Here is a 19323-nt window from a genome sequence, read left to right on the forward strand (position 1 = left end):
AGGTGTAGGACCTTGCACTTGTCATAGTTAAACTTCATGAGGTTGGCATCAGCCCACCTCACAAGTGTGTCAAGGTCCCTCTGAATGGCATTCCTTCCCTCTAGTGTATCAACAGAACCACACATCATAAGCCATTTGTGGAACAAGCTTCCTATTTCTCTGTGCTACCAACCCTGCTTATTTTTGAAATCTCATATGAAAGCATGTCTGTTTCTTATGTATTCCTAAAATCAGAAAGTTTAATTTATTCCATTTCAGTGATGAACCCCCACCTAGCCAGATGCTCAGTTAGATAAATATTGTGTAATTTCCTGGTGCTCACCAATTTAAATGAGGAATATGCATCCATAAATATTTTTTTTCTGAAGTACGAACATTGTGTTACAGGAATCTCCCTTTGCCACTGAGATGGGCAAGATTACTGTAAGTATATTGGATTTATCGGAATTAGAATCTAAATTCTGATTTTTCAGAAGCTGTGAAATGGTTTACAAGAAGAAATATTTGAAATGCAGTTTTGAGTGTTTCAATTACATTTTACCACATAGTTATATCCCCTGCTAATTTTTTGGCTCAGTATTTAAATGTTTCTTGGAATAACCCTAAACATTGGGAAAGGAGTGCTGGATTGGTACTGTGTGTACCCAGCTGTGTGGCATCTGCTCTGGAGCTTGTTAGTGTGTAGATGTTCAGAAGCACAGACAGATCAGATGTGCAGTTTTGTACAGCCTGCGTATGCATATCTTAAAGGAATCTTTTTTCTTTACCATTGCAAGTTAAATAAGAAACAGTAGTACAACTGCGTAAGTTTCAGTGAGTTCCTGGCTTTATCATTGATCATTGACAATGTAAAGACAGTATTTCTGGAAGTATTTGGATTGTGTGTGTTCATCACAGCAAAAGCATTTGTTCCTTCAGACAATCTTTCTTCATGTTTTTCCTGAAATAATTTTTAGCATGCTTGTCCTGTTCATAATTAATTTTTTTCTTTTTTTAGAGACTTTTCTTTGAATTTGCTCTTAGAGCATTTATGGACCAGAACTCCACTTGCATAAATACATATGTGTACACTGCAGCCAAATTTCTCTAAGAAAATTGGTATAATCTTGTAAAGAAGAAACTACCTCACTGTGAACTGTGAAGTGCTGATAATAAGTTCATTTTTAGTTAGTTAACAAAAGTCTGAAGGTAAAGCCAAAACCTGGCTATGTTTATCATGTTGTATCATTTTTTGTGGTGAATACTTTGCAAGTCTTGGGAAAAATCGTCTGAAGCACCTTTTAAAAGTACTTTTTAAGAATAATTTGGTTGATAATCCTTATAAATACTTCTTTGTCTTGCCTTTATTTCCTATCAGAATTCCAAGTTGCATTGAAGTTTCTTCTGTATTCTGTTACATGATCTTTGTATGTTCCTTGTAGAAAAAATTGAGGCTTCACAAAAATCATTGAAATATTAAGGCATATCTTTTCTTTATTTGCCTAAAATTTACAGGGTAGGCAATAAACAGCAGGAAAATTTGTTTAAAAGGTCTTTGAAAGTTATCATCAGAATAAGTTTAGTTGTCCAGTAAAGGATCCTGGTCTTGCTCTGTGCCTCAGATGATCATCTGTGGACTATACTGTGTGTAATCCACATTAGAACAATTTCTCACTGTGAAAACAACAAAACACTGTAGTAAATTGCCCAGAGAAGGGGTGAAATCTCTGCTTGACAACCCCCTGGGTAACCTGACATAAGGTTCTGATTTTAACAGAAGGTTGGACGAGGTCATCTCCAGACATCCTTTCCAACCTAAGTTGTTCCATGGTTCTGTGAATCTGCCTTTGATACTGAAGCAAATATGAGGAAATGGACCAGGCAGGCTGCTGTACTGCTTGAAATTTGTGGAGAGTAGTAGTCCTGGCTCCTGTAATCCATTCCTCAGAGAGAAGCAACTGTGCTGTATTGAGAAGAAAATGAGAGTCCTGTGCAAATTTGAACATAAATATCAAGGAGGGTAACTAGACAGTTGAAGAAACCTAGGACAAAAAGGGGGTAAATAAGGAGTGAAAAGGCAGTATGGTTTTGAATATACATTTGGTATACTAAACAGTTTTAAGTATTGAGTGTATTCATTATGTGTGATAACGTTTGGATGGCAGAAGGGCTGATAATGCAAGAGCCTCTAGATGCTGAAGGTCATGTAGTTTGGATAGTCTTCTTTGATTTATTGAAAGAGGAGAACTCTGAAAGTAATGGAGGAGAAAAGGTACATTAGGACATTCTTAAATGTTCTGTAGTTTGAAGCCCTTAGAGAGGCTGGTGGCTCACCACCGCTGTCTTAAATACTTGAGAAAGAAAAAATAAGGAAGTGAGTTGTTTGGAGCAGGTCTCAGCATAGTTAGTTTTTTCATAAAATTGACCATATAAACTCAGAGATGAAAGACAGTGACCCTTGAATAATTTTGTTATTTTTAATTGCTTCAGAGAAGTTGGATTGTGTAAGCAGATGGATATTTTGTTTGCCTTTGTAATCTATCAAAATATGCTTGACATTGTAGTTGCTTTTCTTTTTTAGCATTATCATTTTCTTCGGAGGGTAAGGTTAGTTCTCTCCTTAGATTGTTCTGGATCATTCCATTAGCTGGCTACTGCAACTGTCAACAAAATACCTATCTTAAGATGTTTTCTTCATTTTAGTCTATAGATGAGATCAAGGGCATCTCTGAAATGTCACTGCCATGTCATGTGTTCTCTGTGTGTCAGATTACACTTTGCAGTATGATACAGAAATTGTCAGAAAAACCTGAATGTGTGCTTTAGTGTGACATTAGTTTGATCAGATCAATTACTATTCCTGCAAATACCTGGTTTTTATATAGTGCTTAGATATCTGTAGAAGACAACCAGATTGTAGAGAAGGGTTAATACCCTTATCCTTGTTTTAAGATGGGGAACGTTAATGTGGAGAGGGAAAGTTCCTTGCCCATAGTCACACACAGAATCAGCAGTGGAGCTAGGGTTAAAATCTGCATCTTTGTTAAACAATTGCTTAATGGTGGGTTCTTAAGAGTAGTGAGGTATTGGAAGGGGAGACAATGTTTTGAATTGAATACAAACATTTTAATAAGGACATTGCATAAACTATGAAAACTTTTGTCTCAGTATGTTGAATTGTCTCTATCCAGTCTTTTATTATCCCTGCTAAAGAAAATAGATGGCTTTCTGCCACTGTCTGTTTAGCCAGCTGTAAGCCCTATTGGGCATATTGCATGGTATGCTGACTAATGATAGAGGCTGTGGGTGATTAGCCATGCATGGAATGAGGTCCATAGGTTCCAGTATATTGTAGAAATACCATGCATCAATATAACCACACAGTCTGTCGTGTCTTCTGCAAAGTAAATTTAGACTAGTGGTGTAGCCCCTGAAGAGCTGCTGCAGTGCCACACAGCTGTGCTTGTTTTTAGAGGAGGCTTAAATTTAATCCAAGGATTTGTAGGTTTGGTGTTTCATGTTTGTTTGTTTTCCTTGATATCTTTCTTACTGTAATTATGGGCACCTTCCTACCCCCATTTTTCTTGCAGAATAGTCCAAAAGACTTAATATCATGTGATAAATGTGGGATATTATATTTTACATGTGCTTAAAAAAGTTTCTTATGTTTCTCAGCATCCAAGGGCAGGAGACAGAGTAGCTTGATGAATTCTGACAAACAGCATGCTGTTTATAAAATTTCACTAGATCAAGCTGTCAGATGTCAAAGACTGTGTGTGCTGATTTTATAGCTGAATACAATTTTTTAATATATTATTGGTACTGGTTAAATACTTTGTTTTTTAGAGAATGCTGAAAGTACGTAATAATTTTTACTTTGATTTCACACTTTAATGCAGTAATTCTGTTATGGGAGTGGGTTTTTTTATAGTGTCCTGAGCAATCATCAGGATCACAGCTTTGAGGTTATATAAATTCATAATGTTTTTCCTTCTGAGTTATTTCTAGAGCAATAATATGAGGTAATTAATTTGCTTTTAGTTATTACTCTTGTTAAAATTTCTGTAAATAAAATTTCTGTAAACTTATCTCTGAAAAATTTACAGGTAGTAGCTCAATTCCAAATTTCTTTCACATCATGAAGAGACAGTTCACTGAAACAGAGTGGAGTGTAATCAAGTCTATGAGTAATGAATGGATGCAGCTGGATATGTTTCATCGGCACTGGGTAGTGTTTCTTTTTCTCTATTTAGACTATAGTGCTATAACCTGCATGTTTTCTTTTGATATATATTGTTACTATTTTCATTATAGTAAAATTGTATACTTTTTATAGTTTCTCGTTCTTTTGGAGATGCTACTTTAATTTTATATTTTAGTGATTTTTTAAAATGTTATAATAACTTTGAGAACGATAGTACAGCTGAGTTTTCTAGAAAGATATATAACTATAGTTTTAAACACATACCCAGAGCAAGGTAAAGGGTTCATATCTGTGTGTACACTTGGTAATTTTGCTTGCATATTCATTATAATGCAGCAAAGTTAGGCAAGGTATTAATAACAGTGGTAACTTTTTTTTTTTTGGTAATTGCCTCATTCTACCCTCACATTTACAGTACTATAAGTCTTACATTTATTTGGTCTTTAGTGCTGCACAGAACTAAAACAGTTTGAGAAAAAACAGTATGAATAAAATACATTTATTTTGTGTTCTAGGCCTTGAAGGAAAGCTTCTTAAAGGCTATTGGAGTAGGAATTGGCTTTAACTTGCAAAGAATTGAATTTAATGTGTCCCCACTGCAGCTGGAAATAGGGAAGGTGTATAAGGAGACAAAAATGCTTCTGGATGGAGATGAAGAAGAAGAGTGGACATTTGAAGTAAGAAATATTGAAATTTATTTTTTCAGTAATGGGAAACAGTCTCAACACCCATATGGTTGCATCATACATTCATTTATTTATTTAATTTATTTCAACTTCACACCTTTGTTCTGTATAACCACATTGAATGTACAGCAATAAAACCTAGGGATAGAAATCTACAGCATTTTAAAATATTTTTGATGATTACAAAACCACCCCAGATATCTGTTTGTCGTAATGTTTTTTTTATTTTTTTTGTTCCTCAAGTATATTTCTTGCATTCAATTACATTCATCCTAGGGAGTTCAGGAAATTCACTGAAGCATATGCAGACCTGATTTGTGAACAGTGTCTAAGATTTTCCAGTTCTTCAACAGTTGGTCTAGAATGGGACTAGTGAGTAACTAACCCCCTTAGTGTTTGTGTTAAATGTTTGAAATGAAAGAGCTTTTCTTCAACTTGTTTGGGTTTCTTGCTACTTGTCCATACAAACTGGTAGAAATGTGCTTTTGTGGGTATGAAGTTAGAGTGTACTGGTTAGCTGCTGTCTGTGGGAATGGAGAGATACAAAAATCTTGTCTTAACTTGAGCATTGGTTTGAGCTCAGCCTTTTATGAGAACATTGGGCTTGGTTTTTTTTTTTTTTTTTTATTATTCTTAAAAGTTATTAAGATGTATCACCTAAGCATCTATCCTGTTAGATTTGATAGGAAATGATCAATAGCATCTAATTTAGTTTAAAGGTTAGAGAGAGAAAGAACTAATAGGAGTAATGTTTTAGTGGTGGGCTCAATAATGTTGGTTAGTGGTTATACTTGAGACTTTTTTCCATCCTTATGATGCTGTACAATGAGCTCAAATTACTTTGTTACCCTAAGAAACCAAGCTTAAAAAATTTAATAAGTCATAATACCATTTCTCTACATCCCAGAGGTGTTTTAACCCAGCTGCTTAAAACAAAAGTTGAAAAGCAAAAGACATTGACTTAAAATTGTCCATAAAGGGCACCTTGTTCCAGTCTGGTATAAGTTTGTGCTTTTGGTATGTAGTCAAGTGCATTTTTTTCAGTAAGAGTGATTTACAATACCTGTTTATACTTCGAAAATATCTACATTTTTGGAGACAACAGTTCCAGTAGAGCTTGTCTAAATGACAGATTTTGGCTGTATGCTTGTTCTTTGTAGGATTCAAACTATGTGTATGATGTGCATGTAGTAAAAAAGAATTAATGCACCAATAACATTTAACTTACAGCATTAGTTGGGCTGTTCACAGTGCATTCCTTTTCGTATTTCTTAGCCACATCTGGTTTTATGCTTTTTTAAAAGCCTACCCATATTAAATCAGCTCTCTTACTAACATTGCCATACTCTCTAGCAATTGAGTATGAAATTTGCTAATGGGGAATTACAGACTGGCAAATTGGGAAAGACTGTGACATGCATTTTAGTGGAATGCATTCTGTATTGCTGCTAACAGTATGCCATTGTCAAGGAAATGTCTACTTCTATCAGCTGAGTTCTAGAAATCCTAATTTTGGTCTTTGATGACATGCCTGTGTCTGGTTGACTAAAATAGCCTGAAGATGATGATGTAGATAGCTCCCTGCATTACTCAAATGCTTTATAATTATTTGATTTTTCCTTATTACTTTGTAATTACTGCTAGAAGTTTAATTTAATTTCTGTCTGAGGAATGTCTCCTCTTCCATGCTTGCCCTTCTGCTTCCCAAGAGTGCAGCCTTATCACAAGGCAGTTTGCAGTGTAACAAAGAATGGATTTATTATCAAGTTTCATTTAATACAAGCTCAATTGGACTATAATTTAATTTAAATATCAACAATTATTAAGCTGAAATTGGAAAAAAAGAATTACTTTTTCAGTTACCAATCCCCAACCTAAAATTAAGCATCACTTTCCTTTTTCAGTCTTCTCCCAAGTTTCTTTTAGTTTTGTGCCCATCAAAGACAGAAGTCCTTTTTTATTTCATCATTAGCTCTTGAAACAGCTTGTTAACTGAAAACAATAATTTACTGATTTTGAGAAATCTGAAGAGTCACCAAGAGAAATCTGTAAGAATCACCTGTAAGATTCCATATTACTGCTATAGTGTATTCCTTGTGTTCCGTGTTGTGCTGAGTTTGTTTGAGTGAACATTTTTTAGCAAATAAAAAAATATAATTACCTCACTTTTCAGATCTTCCTATATCTTTATGATAGAAGTGATCAAAGAGAGCAAGGCTGTAAAAGCCAATTAACACGTGATTTTGGATTCTCTTATTTGAGTTTTAAAAATACTCTACTGAAAACAGAAGAGGGAAGCAAAGGGGATTTTATCTATTAAAATTACATAGAAATTCTGAGATATCCTTTAGAAAGTACTATGCAATGTGAAAAAAAGCAACTTAGGAACATGAAGATTAGAAAAAGATCTACCATATTATACTTGTCATACTAAAAGGTCAAGAGAAGTACCAGTGAATCGAAGCAAATCAAAGTTGACACTGTTCAGACACCCTAAACTGTTCACAAGAGCAAAGGATTTTCATATCAGAGAGAATTTTCTGTGAGCATGGAAATAATAATTTTCTGTTATTTCATTGTAAACACCAAATGAACAACCTTGTTGTGTAGTTGACTGTGACCCCTTTTCCAAGGAGAATTTTTACCAAGTTTTGTTCAGTGTCTTTCCCTTCCTTCACTACTCCTCATGTATTTTTGAGCTTGGATAGACAGCAGTAGCTCCGAAACAGTTTCTTCTTGTTTGATCTTTTTGGATCAGTTCAGCTTTAGGCACTTGTTTTCATGTAGTACTCTAGAGATTGGTAGGCAGATTCCCAGCAACTGTTTTTGGAAGGAGAAGAAAAACTGCAGTAAAACTTCATTTAAAAACATAAATCTAATTTTAGGATATGTTGTGTTTAATATGTTTTATTCACAAAGGCAGTGTGCACTTTCCTCATTTTATTAAGGTGAATTTGTTTAGCAATAGAAATTTAGCTAGCCCGGTGAAAAGTGATACAGTATTTGTGTCAGATTGTTATTTTAGGATGGAGCGATGATGATAATAAATTAGGTTTGGGATAATTCTGTATGCCTCATTTACTTATTTTGAAGAAAATAAACTTACAGAATTGCCCTGGTTTTTGCTGGGATAGATTTTGTTTTTTTTTCCGAGTAGCTGCTACAGTGCTGTGTCTTGGATTTAGGTTGAGAATAATGTTGATAACACATCTATATTTTAGTTGTTGTACCAGGTCAAGGACACCAGCTTCTTACATTGGCCTGCCAGAAGGGAGGCTCTATGGTGTTTCGTGACCTGCTTGGGTAAACCGCAACAAGAATGAAGTACCAGTTAATTTTAATAAAGGTGAAAGATAGGTGTCTGTAGCAGATCTTGTATGTGGAAAAAAAAATCCTAATTACTGATTTGCAAAATATTAAGTACTCATGGTTTTTTCCTTATTGGTCCCAGTTTTGCACCATTAGTCAGGAAGAATGACTGGATAACACTTACTGGAGTCTGTATTGAAGAAGAATCTTAAATGAGACATAAGACCCTTCTATTTGGATCCCTACCTCTATTTTGGATATAGCCAGTTTATAAAGAAAGCACCTAATTTATCCTAAACCTCATTTGCTTTTAAAAATCACCTGTAATTGTTTGTATTTTTCCAAACAAATATTTGCTTTGTTTGTCTATATGCAAATACATTACTTTCAGAATATGAATTTCAGATTGAGGTTACCTGGATCAATTTGAAACTTATTTAGTAATTGCTGTTGGTATGCAACTATAACAGAGTCTTTCAGCCTCAGTAAGAGAAGTTAATCCTGTTGTATCACCAGGAATAAATATGAATGAAAACTTTTACTTCTAAGACCATTTAATCCAACTGGATTCACATAACAGTCAGTTCTGCTTGCTGGGAAGGTGCAGCTTCTGCATAAGCTGTCTGTTGTTGAGCAAATCCAGAACAAATTGAATCCCAGACACATCACTTTGCTGAGCCTTTGAAATGAAATATGTCTCGTGCCTGTAGCTTGCACAGCTCTGGTAATACTTTGCTTCTGTGCAGAGCAAAACAAATTTTGGTGAATTATGTTTGCTGGTTTATAGAGATGAATCTTAACAAAACAAACTACCTCAGAGGAATTCTATATGATTGTCCTCTTTCTCTTTTTTGTTTAATTATCTATTTCCATTTAGAAGTTGGATTTATTGTGTAAGTTGGTACAGCAGTATCCCCAGATGAACAGGTAAGCAAGCTGATTTGCTGTTTTTTGTGGTTTCAGGATGTTTCATTAACTCCATGCCTTAAGGTTTTTGCTGGCTGTTGGTGGGGACCAGGAGAAGTCTCCTTCCCCTCTGTATTTGGTTTGGCTTTACATTTATTTCTCTGAAGCAGCAAAGATAAGATGAAGAGCATAGTTTGTTATATTTTATTGTAGCATGCAAAAAACTCCTTTGTGATCGCAAAGGATATGTGAAGTGAATGAGGTGGAACTTATGACTTCAAATGTAGGGTGCTGCTGAATGTGCTGTATTGTATCCTCTGTTCTGATCAGTCTTTAAAGTCTTGGACATGTAGAAAATGAAAGGAGGGAGGGAAATACATGAGTAAAAACTGGATGTAGCAATTTTTCCGTCTGGACGAACACAAAGCACTGCACCTTAGAACTGTGTAAATTGTTCAGCTGCATTTGATCAGACATCTAATTTTCATAGTCTGTTTTTAAGGAAGTTCTAGAAATGTGCATGATGTGTACAAGTGGTTAGATTTCCTCAAACCTGAGGTAGCATTCTTTATTTTCTGTCTTCTACCCTAGTAAATGGATGGAAAACCAAGTAAAATACTTCATAGTAAATACACTGCTATAAAGGACTATTTCTATTTGAATATAATTACTTTATAGTATTTTATATTATGCTCTGCTTTTGTTCTGAACCATACTCTTAAGCATTTATAGTCTTTGCTGGAAACAGAATAAAGAAAATACATTTACATTGCTATTATTCGTCTTTACTAGGAAACCCGGTTAGATGACCATCATCACGTGGCAGTGGCCCTTGGGAAACAGGAGGGATTTGTACAGAAGCATTCTGATGTAAGAACTTACAAAATATTTTCAGTTCTTGGTAACTAATCACTCGAACATAAACTTAGTCTGATGCTGTAGCTAAAAGTGTGTTATCTCAGATGTAGGGCCAAGGAGAAAGCTTATCTTAAGCATAGTATTAACCAGAGTGTTACTGAACTGTTACCTCTAGTTCTGTTGTGCCTTTTTTCAGGACAGATATGAGAAGAAGAAATGGTTTCAGAGGACAGTGACAGATAATGTCAAATCTGGAATGTGTATGTTAGTGTTTCAGCATGTTCACTGAACAGTAAATCAAGTGATTTTTGTCACAGCATGATAGTACTTATGTGGGAAAGATGGTTTTTGCAGAGGGAAATGGAGACAGTGAACCAGTCTGGACAGCTAACCTATCACAGCACTTCACCAAGTTGATTTTAGTAGGGAACTTGTCAGTACATGTATCCCAGAGCAGAGCCATCTTTCAAACACCATTATGACAAGGTAACCCCTGAGACAAGCAACAACCAACAGATGGGAGCAACAGCAGTGTTAGTCTTCATTCCATGTGTGTCTATTGAGAGAAGCAACAAAGCTACTTACAAGGATTTTCTTTGTAATTTAACAAAGACCTGGGTCATGGAAATAGCCATAAAAGTCAATTTTGAAGCAGACTGGCAAGTTGTAGCTGAAATAGCCAGACAGCAAAGCAAAGTGTGACAGACTGCCAGTTTTGTCTGTAGTGTTCTAGTTGCTCACAAGAAAATGGGTTTTCTGTTATTTACATAAAAAGGTTCTGTCAGAAACTAGAAAACAATAATTAGTACATGCATGGATGAAAGAAAGTGGTCATGTACATATCTGTCATGGTCATAAAGTCTGAGTCTGTGTTATGGGTAGTACAGAGAGGCAGACCTTTTAATTAAGTGTTGCTTAGGTTGAAAAAAACAGGTACAAGCTACCTTTGAGGATTTATTGTGGTATATCAGTGCTGAAATATTAAGAAAGTATGTGCATTTTGTTTGAGGGAACGTATTTAAGTTCCAGTGGTGCTGCATATCATCCTTTCTACAGGAATACTGATAAATGTGTCTGAGGTGAAAAGAAGGTGACCATGTTTCTAAAGACAGTTACCTAAGTATTCTACAAAAATCCAGGAGTTTTAATTGTTGGCTTTCACCATCACTGTTACACACCTTAAAATTATCAAAGAAAGAACAAGCATCATGAGTTATGTTGAGAAGTTTTTGACTCAAGAAAGTGTCAAAGGCATACTTGTCCACGGACAAATTTGTGATGGCCTAAATTTCGTTACCTCAATTCACCGAAAAAAAAAAAAAGGTCATTTTAAATAGGACAAGTGAGCATTCTGTAATTCCCAGTATGGAAATAAAGTGAAAATTTCTGTACTAAAAAGTACTATTGCAATATGCTTTTTCACGACTCTGACATGAATGTGGAGGAAATTAAAACTGGCCTTCTGTCTTTCTAAATTTTGCAGAATGGTAAGAAAGGATTCTCTGTGTTGCTATATGTGTTGAGAGGAAAAGGTGTTCTTAATCTTAGTTAAAAAAAATAGAGTGTGTAAACATCATGCAACTATTTCAAGACGTCAGTGTTTGTTTCTGTTCCCTCTGTGCTATCACAGGAATAATTCACGATGTCCTATTTATGGACTTTCAGAGCTTTTTTCCCAACCTGATAGCAAGTAGCTACAAGTCACAGGAAAGACCAATTGTTACTTTAACATACTATAATATAAATTCTCTAGTTGTCAAGAATCTTGACAAAATGTCTGCTGCTGACTGCTATGTGCTTGAAGAGACGGAACATTTATCTGCACTCTTAACCTAGATCTAGACAGTTACCCGAGGCAAGTCTCAATGAAAGATAGCTAAGTTTATAATTCTTTATAATTCCTATGTAGGCCACAAGACTCTCTTTTTGTCTGTCATGTGCTAAATTTCACAGGACTTCTGATTAATTCAATCAGAATGCTCTTGCCTTCAGACAAACATGCAGAAGTTCACAGTACCTCTGTTAACAGTCTTCATAGCTCTGAGGCCTAGTTTGCATTGCATCTGTGATGTCACTTGCGTGGCTCTAGGCACAGTTCCTGCAGCTTTACCTCATCTTCGAAATGCCAGATCAACAGGAATGTCTCAACACCATGTCACTTGTGTGAGGATATTAAGTGACAGCTCAATTGACTTTAGTGTTCAGTCTGCATTTGGACAACTTTGAGTTTTGCTGTGCTGTTACAACAAACACAGACCATTTTGTTATCTCTGCAGTTATTCCTGACAGTAGCTTACTGCTCAGATACTGAATTGGAGAATAGATCTTTTTGCTCTTTTACATATTTACTGACCTACCTTCATTGATATGACAGGAAGGGATAACAAAATCAACAAAATGGACCTCAGACAAGGTCACCTCCAGAACTCAAGCAAGCGCCTACAAAGCACTGTTATAGACAAATCCTCCAAACCTTCTTCAGGAGCTCAGCATGTTGGGGTGGGGCACTTTTCTGAAATGCCTGTAAGATAGTGCATATAGTGTGGGCAAAAAACGTGATGAAAGGTTCTGATCCTGTTGGGGTCATGGAGACATGGTGGGATGGCTCCCATGATTGGAGTGTTGCAATCAAGGGGTACAGGCTCTTTAGGAAGGATAGGCAGGGAAGATGAGGAAGAGGAGTTGTCCCATATGTGAGAGAAGAGCTGAAGTACACAGAGCTCTGCGTTGGGGTGGATGAGGAGTCATTTGATAGTGAGTGTGCTGTTTGCCATCTCACCAGGAAGAACAGGTGGGTCATTCCCTCTATAGGCACATAGAAGCAGCCTCCTGTTTGCAGACCCTGCCCCTCATGGGGGACTTCACCCCAATATCTGCTGGAGAGACACAGTAAGACATAAGCAGTGTAGGAGGCTCCTGTGGTCCTTTGGCAACAACTTCCTCTGCGTGATAGAGGAGCCGACTAGAAGAGGTGCTTTCCCAGACCTCCTACTCGCCAACAATGGAGTTGTTGGGGATGTGAAGCTAAAAGGCAGCCTTGGCTACAGTGAAATTGAGATGGATCCTGAGGACAGGGAGGAGGGCTCACAACCCTGGACTGAAGGATCAGCTATATGCATGTTGGATTCATTGAGCCGTACAATTCGTCTCACTGTCTGGAAAGAATTATGCTTACAGATAGCATACAGGAGCCAGCACAGTAACAGGTGCTCACGAAAACCAGACCCTTTTTTCTTTGAAATGTAATTTTTCTTCAAGTGCTGGAACTAACACAGGGACCATGACACACTCATTTCTCATATCTCAGTGTACATTTAATCTGGATTTAACACAGGGAATTGTGTTGATTGTGACCATTTTGTACTTAAATAGCAAGAGTTTGAGAGAAGTATGCACAACCCCAGTGACTGCTGGTATTAAAAGCGTATGTATATGCACACTTCTAGTGGAATAAATCCTCATGCTGTTATCTCCAATAAACATCTCTGCTTGAGAATGAAGTAGAGTTTGTTTGTTGGTGTTTTTTTTTTTCCTTTTTCTGAACTTAAAACACTCATTCTGTGGTATTTGCAGCATTCTCTGTCGTTTGTCTTTTTATTTTCTAAATTGAGTTTCTAAGAAAAACTTGCTTTTTCTGTGTGGCTTGTTACATACTTCCATTAGTTACTATATAGCCTAAATTAGGGACATTGGTCTCAACTGGAGTATTCTTTTTTTTTTTTTTTCCAGTAAGCAATGTATAGTTTAAACTGACCTGGGAATATTGTAGGAAGAAAATTGAGATATATTGATTCATGTAATACTAATACGTATTTTCTGTAGGTATGTTCCATGGAGCCTAACCAGCCTCAGTTCACATTACTGACTTTTGACGATTTAGTTGCATCTGGTATTCCAGTCGCACCTGAGGATTCTGCATATTGGGATAATTTTTGTTCTAAGCAGGAGAGTCCAGGGAAACAGAATTCACTTTCAAGACAAGACTGCTTATAAGAAGAAAATTGTCAAAGTTATCAAGCTGTTACTCTACATAATTCAGAGTGTGGGAATAAGTGCACATGTGTAAATTAAACACATTTTTCCTGATTTAAACTGACAGTCTGATTTTTCACCATTTTAAAATTTACATTCTTTATTAATATCTTAAGGAAGATGCATGTTTCCCTGCTGAAGGAATTCTGGGTGAATAGTCTAAGCTGGCCACATACTTTTCTGCTTCTCCATGTGTGTGGTGCTTACACTGCAATAGTTACCCATGCAAGGAAGAGGGAGCAGAGCTACAATAATGTTGTTGATTAGTCAACAAGTCTTTAATATATAAAAATGTGTTTCCATACTTCATTTATGCTGAAGCTTAAATTATGGTACTGTCTTTTTCTCGCATCTGAAGACAGAATATTTTATTGTCTTACAGTGAATTAAAATTTCTGGAGAAGTAGATCTTGAGTGCATCTTCTGAATATTTTGTATTCTTTTTCAAAACAAATCGTATTTTGTACCAATACCTCCCAGTTTTCTTTCTAGAGGTCATAGATACAATATGGTCGATCTAAATGTGTGGAAAGGTACTGAACAGAATGAGTCATACTGAATGTAATGATTTTCACAACTAAAGCCAGTTCTTTTCTGTCCTACAGTTAAGCATAGATCTTCAGTAAATCTGAGTTTGCGTACAACTTGGCTGCAGCCTGTATTCTGACTAAAGAAGAATCTACTTGTAGTGTAACCATTGGAGCCAGGCCTTATTGCAAAGATAAAAAAAAGGTTTAGAGGAAGAAGGATATGAGCTTGATAATATTATGCAAGCTTGTGGATTTTTGCTGTAGATAATTTAGATATGCTGTTAAATTTTCCTACTTCTACCGGTTCTTTTTTTCCATTTTAATGACACCCTCATCTGGCATACTAATCATAACTTTTGGTGTTTGGCTTTTTTCCTCCAAAACTACAAATCAATGAAACAGTGACTCTTCTCTCCAGACCCTACAGGGGTCAAATTTTGAAGTGAACAGAAATACAGAATAATTTTAATACAAATTTTAAGTCAAATATTGTAGACTGGATTTTTTTGGTTGTGGTTTGTTTTTTGCTTGTTTGTTTGTTTTAAATTAAATACAATTTGCAATAAATAAATGGCACTCTGGAGGCCAGAAAAGGCTAGTCAGTGGATATGTAATGGTATTACTTCCTGGGGCAGGATATTTTAAACTGAGTCATTGACTCTGTCTAACTCTGTTCTACGTGGAGCGTACTGTAATCCCAGATGGGCAAGTGCATGATGGTGTTTAAGAGCTAACTAGAAGTGTTCCCATGCTGAAAGAAAGAAAGGAAGGATATGTCTGCCACAGCTTTTGGAAGTCTGCAGAATAAGGAGGCCTATTCAGTAAGAGGGGCTGGAAAGTACAGGGTTCCATGGCTAGCTGGCTGTTAACTGATCAAGTATATGCCAATCCCCAGCAGTCACTGAGGACCCCATCAATCGCATATGTACCAGCCAGTTTAAATTTAAAACTTTTTTGCTGGGACAGTGAAATTAACAGCAAATATGGGGTGAGAAGAGTAGAGATTTTTCAGATATAGATTTCTGGGGGAAAGGAATTAGTTTCGTATTAGAGATGAGTTATTTTTGTGTGGTGGCTGTCTCAAAACAATTTTTCTCTCACTGGAAGGAGTTTAAAAAATATTCATGGAATTATAACACTGGATTTGCATGTAAGTAAAGGACAAAATGTTTTTGTTAAATTAGAAAATCATACTTGGTTTGCTTGCCAGCAATACGATAATTTTCAGGGCTATATTGAATTAGAAAAGTTACAAACCCAAGGAGTTTGTTTTGGTTAGCTTTCCATGAAATAAAATCATAGTTTCTAATGGCCCAGGCAGTCATCTAAAAGATTGCAGTTCCTCACATCATGTCTTTTTTCTTAAGTAGCATTTTTTAATCTTAATTAGATAGCAGTAGGGCTAGGAGATGGTAATACAGGATGAAGAGTCACTTGAGTCAGGTTGTTCAGTGTCACTGCAAAAGGACAGAAGTTTTACACTTGCTTTTACCACCATGGGAGAGGGCATCTGTATAGTTGTGGAATTACGAGCTAGAAGCACGCTGCTAAAAAGCCAGCAGGACACTGACTCTTTATGAATGTGAATGATCCTTCTTAAAGTCACTAGAATGTTTTTCAGGGCATCTGTGTAGCATGGAAGCACATATTAAAATAAATGCTGCTAGCGTGTACAGATAAATTCATGTAATCTTGCTAGAATTTAATTTTCAAATCAGTTTGAAGATTTGACTCAACTCTAGGATTTTTTACTTTTTTATTATTATTTCATCATCACACATTCCCTTATATAAAAAATTGAGCCCTGTATCCACACGTGGTCATAAAACTGCCTTCCTTGCATTCCTTCAGAATACAGTCTTAATGTCCATTAAACCTCTGCAGTTTTCAGCAGTACTGGTCCAGCACGGCTCCAGCTTCCCTCATTAGTTCAAGTTGTTGGCCTTTTGCAGATGAATTGACCTTGGCTCATCTCCTATCACTCTTCCATCTGCAAGAAATTTCCCAGTTATGTCTAGAAGCTCTCTGGCCTTCAGGTTCCTTCTCCAAAGCTCCATTTCTTTATCTGTTTTGTTTTCTTTACGCTGCCCTAGACATGGCCATGCCATGAACCTGGGTCACAGGGGATAAGTGTTCAAAGTAAATTTGCATCTGTGTGACAAAATACTGGTGCCATTTGATGTGAAAATCTCTGATCTATATATTTTATATAATATGCAAGATGTATATTGTTACTATATTACGGGATCAAATGCACTGATGTTGACCAAATGTACTCATCTTAGACAAGAAATAGTAGAGTAACAGCAGAAGCAGTAATTTATATGTTCTTGGAAATATTCAGGCAACAACTTACCTTTAAACAATCATCTTTGCCCAAGACATTCCAATAAATTTGTAATCTGCAAAGAAGATGATGATAGGAATGCAAAGATAGCTAGCTATTCAAGTGAGCAGACTGTCTCTTTGTCAGAGCTTTACAAGATCATAGTGCTGCATTCTGCAAAGAAAAGCGGTTTGTGGACAGAAATGATACAACCAAGTCTAAAAAGGTAATTCAGACTTCCCTCCTTAAATGCTGCCCAATTGTGCAAGTGGCTGGACATGCTAATTTGCACATCATGTTCCTCCAGGATATGGGTACTTTGGATTGCTGTACATTGCACAGAAGATGTAAGTATGGAAATCTGAATTATTCTCAAGAGTGCCAACATTTTAAAATTTTTTTCAAGAAGTCATCTTTTGTACTGTGGTATTTTCTTGTCCTGTGCATACAGGTTTTTTTATGGCCAGATACTGTGTCTAATTCCTATTTATGTTAAGATTAATCTCTTTATTGGAATAAAAAGTGAGTTATTATGTGTTTATGTTCTGATTTTGTATTGTCTGTTTATGGTTCTTTCTTGCCTAATTTTTAATCTCACTGTTATTTAGATCCAGGCATAAGTGGGATTTCTGAAACGCCTGTCTAATACTTTGTGGTTATTTTTGAAACAGTTTATGGGAACACAAGATTGTATACTCTCACTGACACCCTTCAGATGAGTTGTGAAACAAAAGGCTGGACCAGTTGTCCACGCTCTAGTATTCGTACAAGGTTAGGTGTGTTCAAGTCTTTCTTCCCAGAGAAAGACACTACCTTGTTTCTTTCTGTAATTTCAATTTTGTAATGTGCAACCTACTTTATTGACATAACTATGACATAATACTGGTGTATAATCTGTGTTAGTCACTCATTACTTGGTCTAAATTGCAATAGTGTGGCTTTTAATGCTTGCGGGAAGATAGAACTTCTCAAATGCAAGGTTACACTGTGGCGCAGTGCTACACGTGCAAGAAAATTTCTGACAACTACGTTTTTGGATCTGTGTTGTAGAACACAAGTTTTGTGTTGTAGGAGTTTCTTCTCACAGGAAAAGGTCAGATGTGGAAGCAAAGGAAAACAAAAGATTCATTTTCTATTTCCCGTCAGCCAGTGATGTCCAGCCACTTTCCAGGGAATTTTTGCTTGCTCTAAAAGACAAATTAAATAACAGATGCCCTCCCACCTCCCTCCTTTCTCTTAGCTTTTATTGCTGAGCAGATGTCGTACAATGTGGAATATCCCTTTGGTCAGTTTGGGTCAGCTGTCCTGCCTGCATCTCTTCCCAAGATCTCACCCACCCCCAGCCTAATGGTGTTGGGAAATATCAGAGGGACAGCCTTGATGCTGTGTGAGCACTGCTCAGCAGTAGCCAAAGCAGTGGTGTGGTACCAACACCTTTCTAGCTACCGGTACAAAGCACAGCACTATGAGGACTGCTGTGGGGAAGTTTAACTCTACCTCAGCCAGACCCAATACAAGTTTGCATTTAAAACAGCACACAGGCAGAAGTCTGAAAATACAGTCTTGAAATATTTTCCCTTTAAAGTGAATATTTTGTCTTTTCTCGGCTTCATTATTAGACCTTTCTGTAATTTATCACTGCTGCCATCAGGTGAGTAGATTCTCAGCCTGCATATCAGTTGATTATTCAATGTGTTTCTCATCCTTATACTCATCAAGAGCTTTTGTGAAAGGTACAGTGAACTGCTTATTCAGTAAGGTTACTGGGCTCTTTGTAAGAAAAGTGGAATTTTCATGTATATATTAAGTTCAAATACTGTCTGCTGAATAGAGTAATATCAAGTAGTGTTTACTACCTACATAAAGGCATTTTGTTAATCTTGTGATAGGTGTGTGATCTACAATTGATTAGCTACACAACATTAGGAAAATACATAGGATTATCTTGTATAGTAAAATTGTGTGTGGGTAAAGGCTGTACTTAGTGTTACTTGCTTATAATTAATATTCTCATGTGAGTGAAAACAGTGTATTACAAACAACTGATAGTTCTGATATCACTGTTTTGGCTTAATTGCTTGTTAGGATCTTCAGATGATTTGCCTTGTTAATTTAGAATGTTTTCCCTAAAGTGCAATAGGATCTTTATTTGCATTTAAACTGGGGAAGGCAGACAGCTTCTACTTGCAGAAACCATTGTTATCTCTCACCTTTCAGGATAAAAAGAGAGAATAGCAAACTGCTCATTGCAATGCAAGCACGTTGGTTTCTGTTGGCTTGGGTAAAGTCAGATACCCTGGCCATAGAATTATGTAACATCAGTCACATAAATGTCTTTAAGGAATCAGGAAATAAGTTTACTTTCTAAGACCAGTCTTCAGTTAGTTAAAAAAGGGAAGAAAGTAATCTTAAATGAAGGCAATATTTTTTCCCAGAGTAAAGGGCTGCTCAAATAGTGAATAAACCTTGTATGTGCCAGGAATTTTAAAATGG

General features: G+C 36.4%; 1 protein-coding gene across 1 annotated transcript in view; it reads left to right on the plus strand.

The window, feature by feature from the left end:
• The window catches only part of AASDHPPT (aminoadipate-semialdehyde dehydrogenase-phosphopantetheinyl transferase), a 33195-nt gene extending 15835 nt beyond the window's left edge, over positions 1-17360 (plus strand). Inside the window, exons 3-6 of the mRNA XM_005149814.4 lie at positions 4086-4207; positions 4699-4860; positions 9877-9954; positions 13765-17360. Coding sequence (XP_005149871.2) covers positions 4086-4207; positions 4699-4860; positions 9877-9954; positions 13765-13935 — 533 coding nt within the window. The 3' untranslated portion in view covers positions 13936-17360. The remainder of the gene's footprint in view (positions 1-4085; positions 4208-4698; positions 4861-9876; positions 9955-13764) is intronic.
• The last annotated feature ends 1963 nt before the right edge of the window (positions 17361-19323 follow it).

Source organism: Melopsittacus undulatus, chromosome 2 (assembly GCF_012275295.1).
Source record: "Melopsittacus undulatus isolate bMelUnd1 chromosome 2, bMelUnd1.mat.Z, whole genome shotgun sequence".
Classification (NCBI taxonomy): Eukaryota; Metazoa; Chordata; class Aves; order Psittaciformes; family Psittaculidae; genus Melopsittacus; species Melopsittacus undulatus.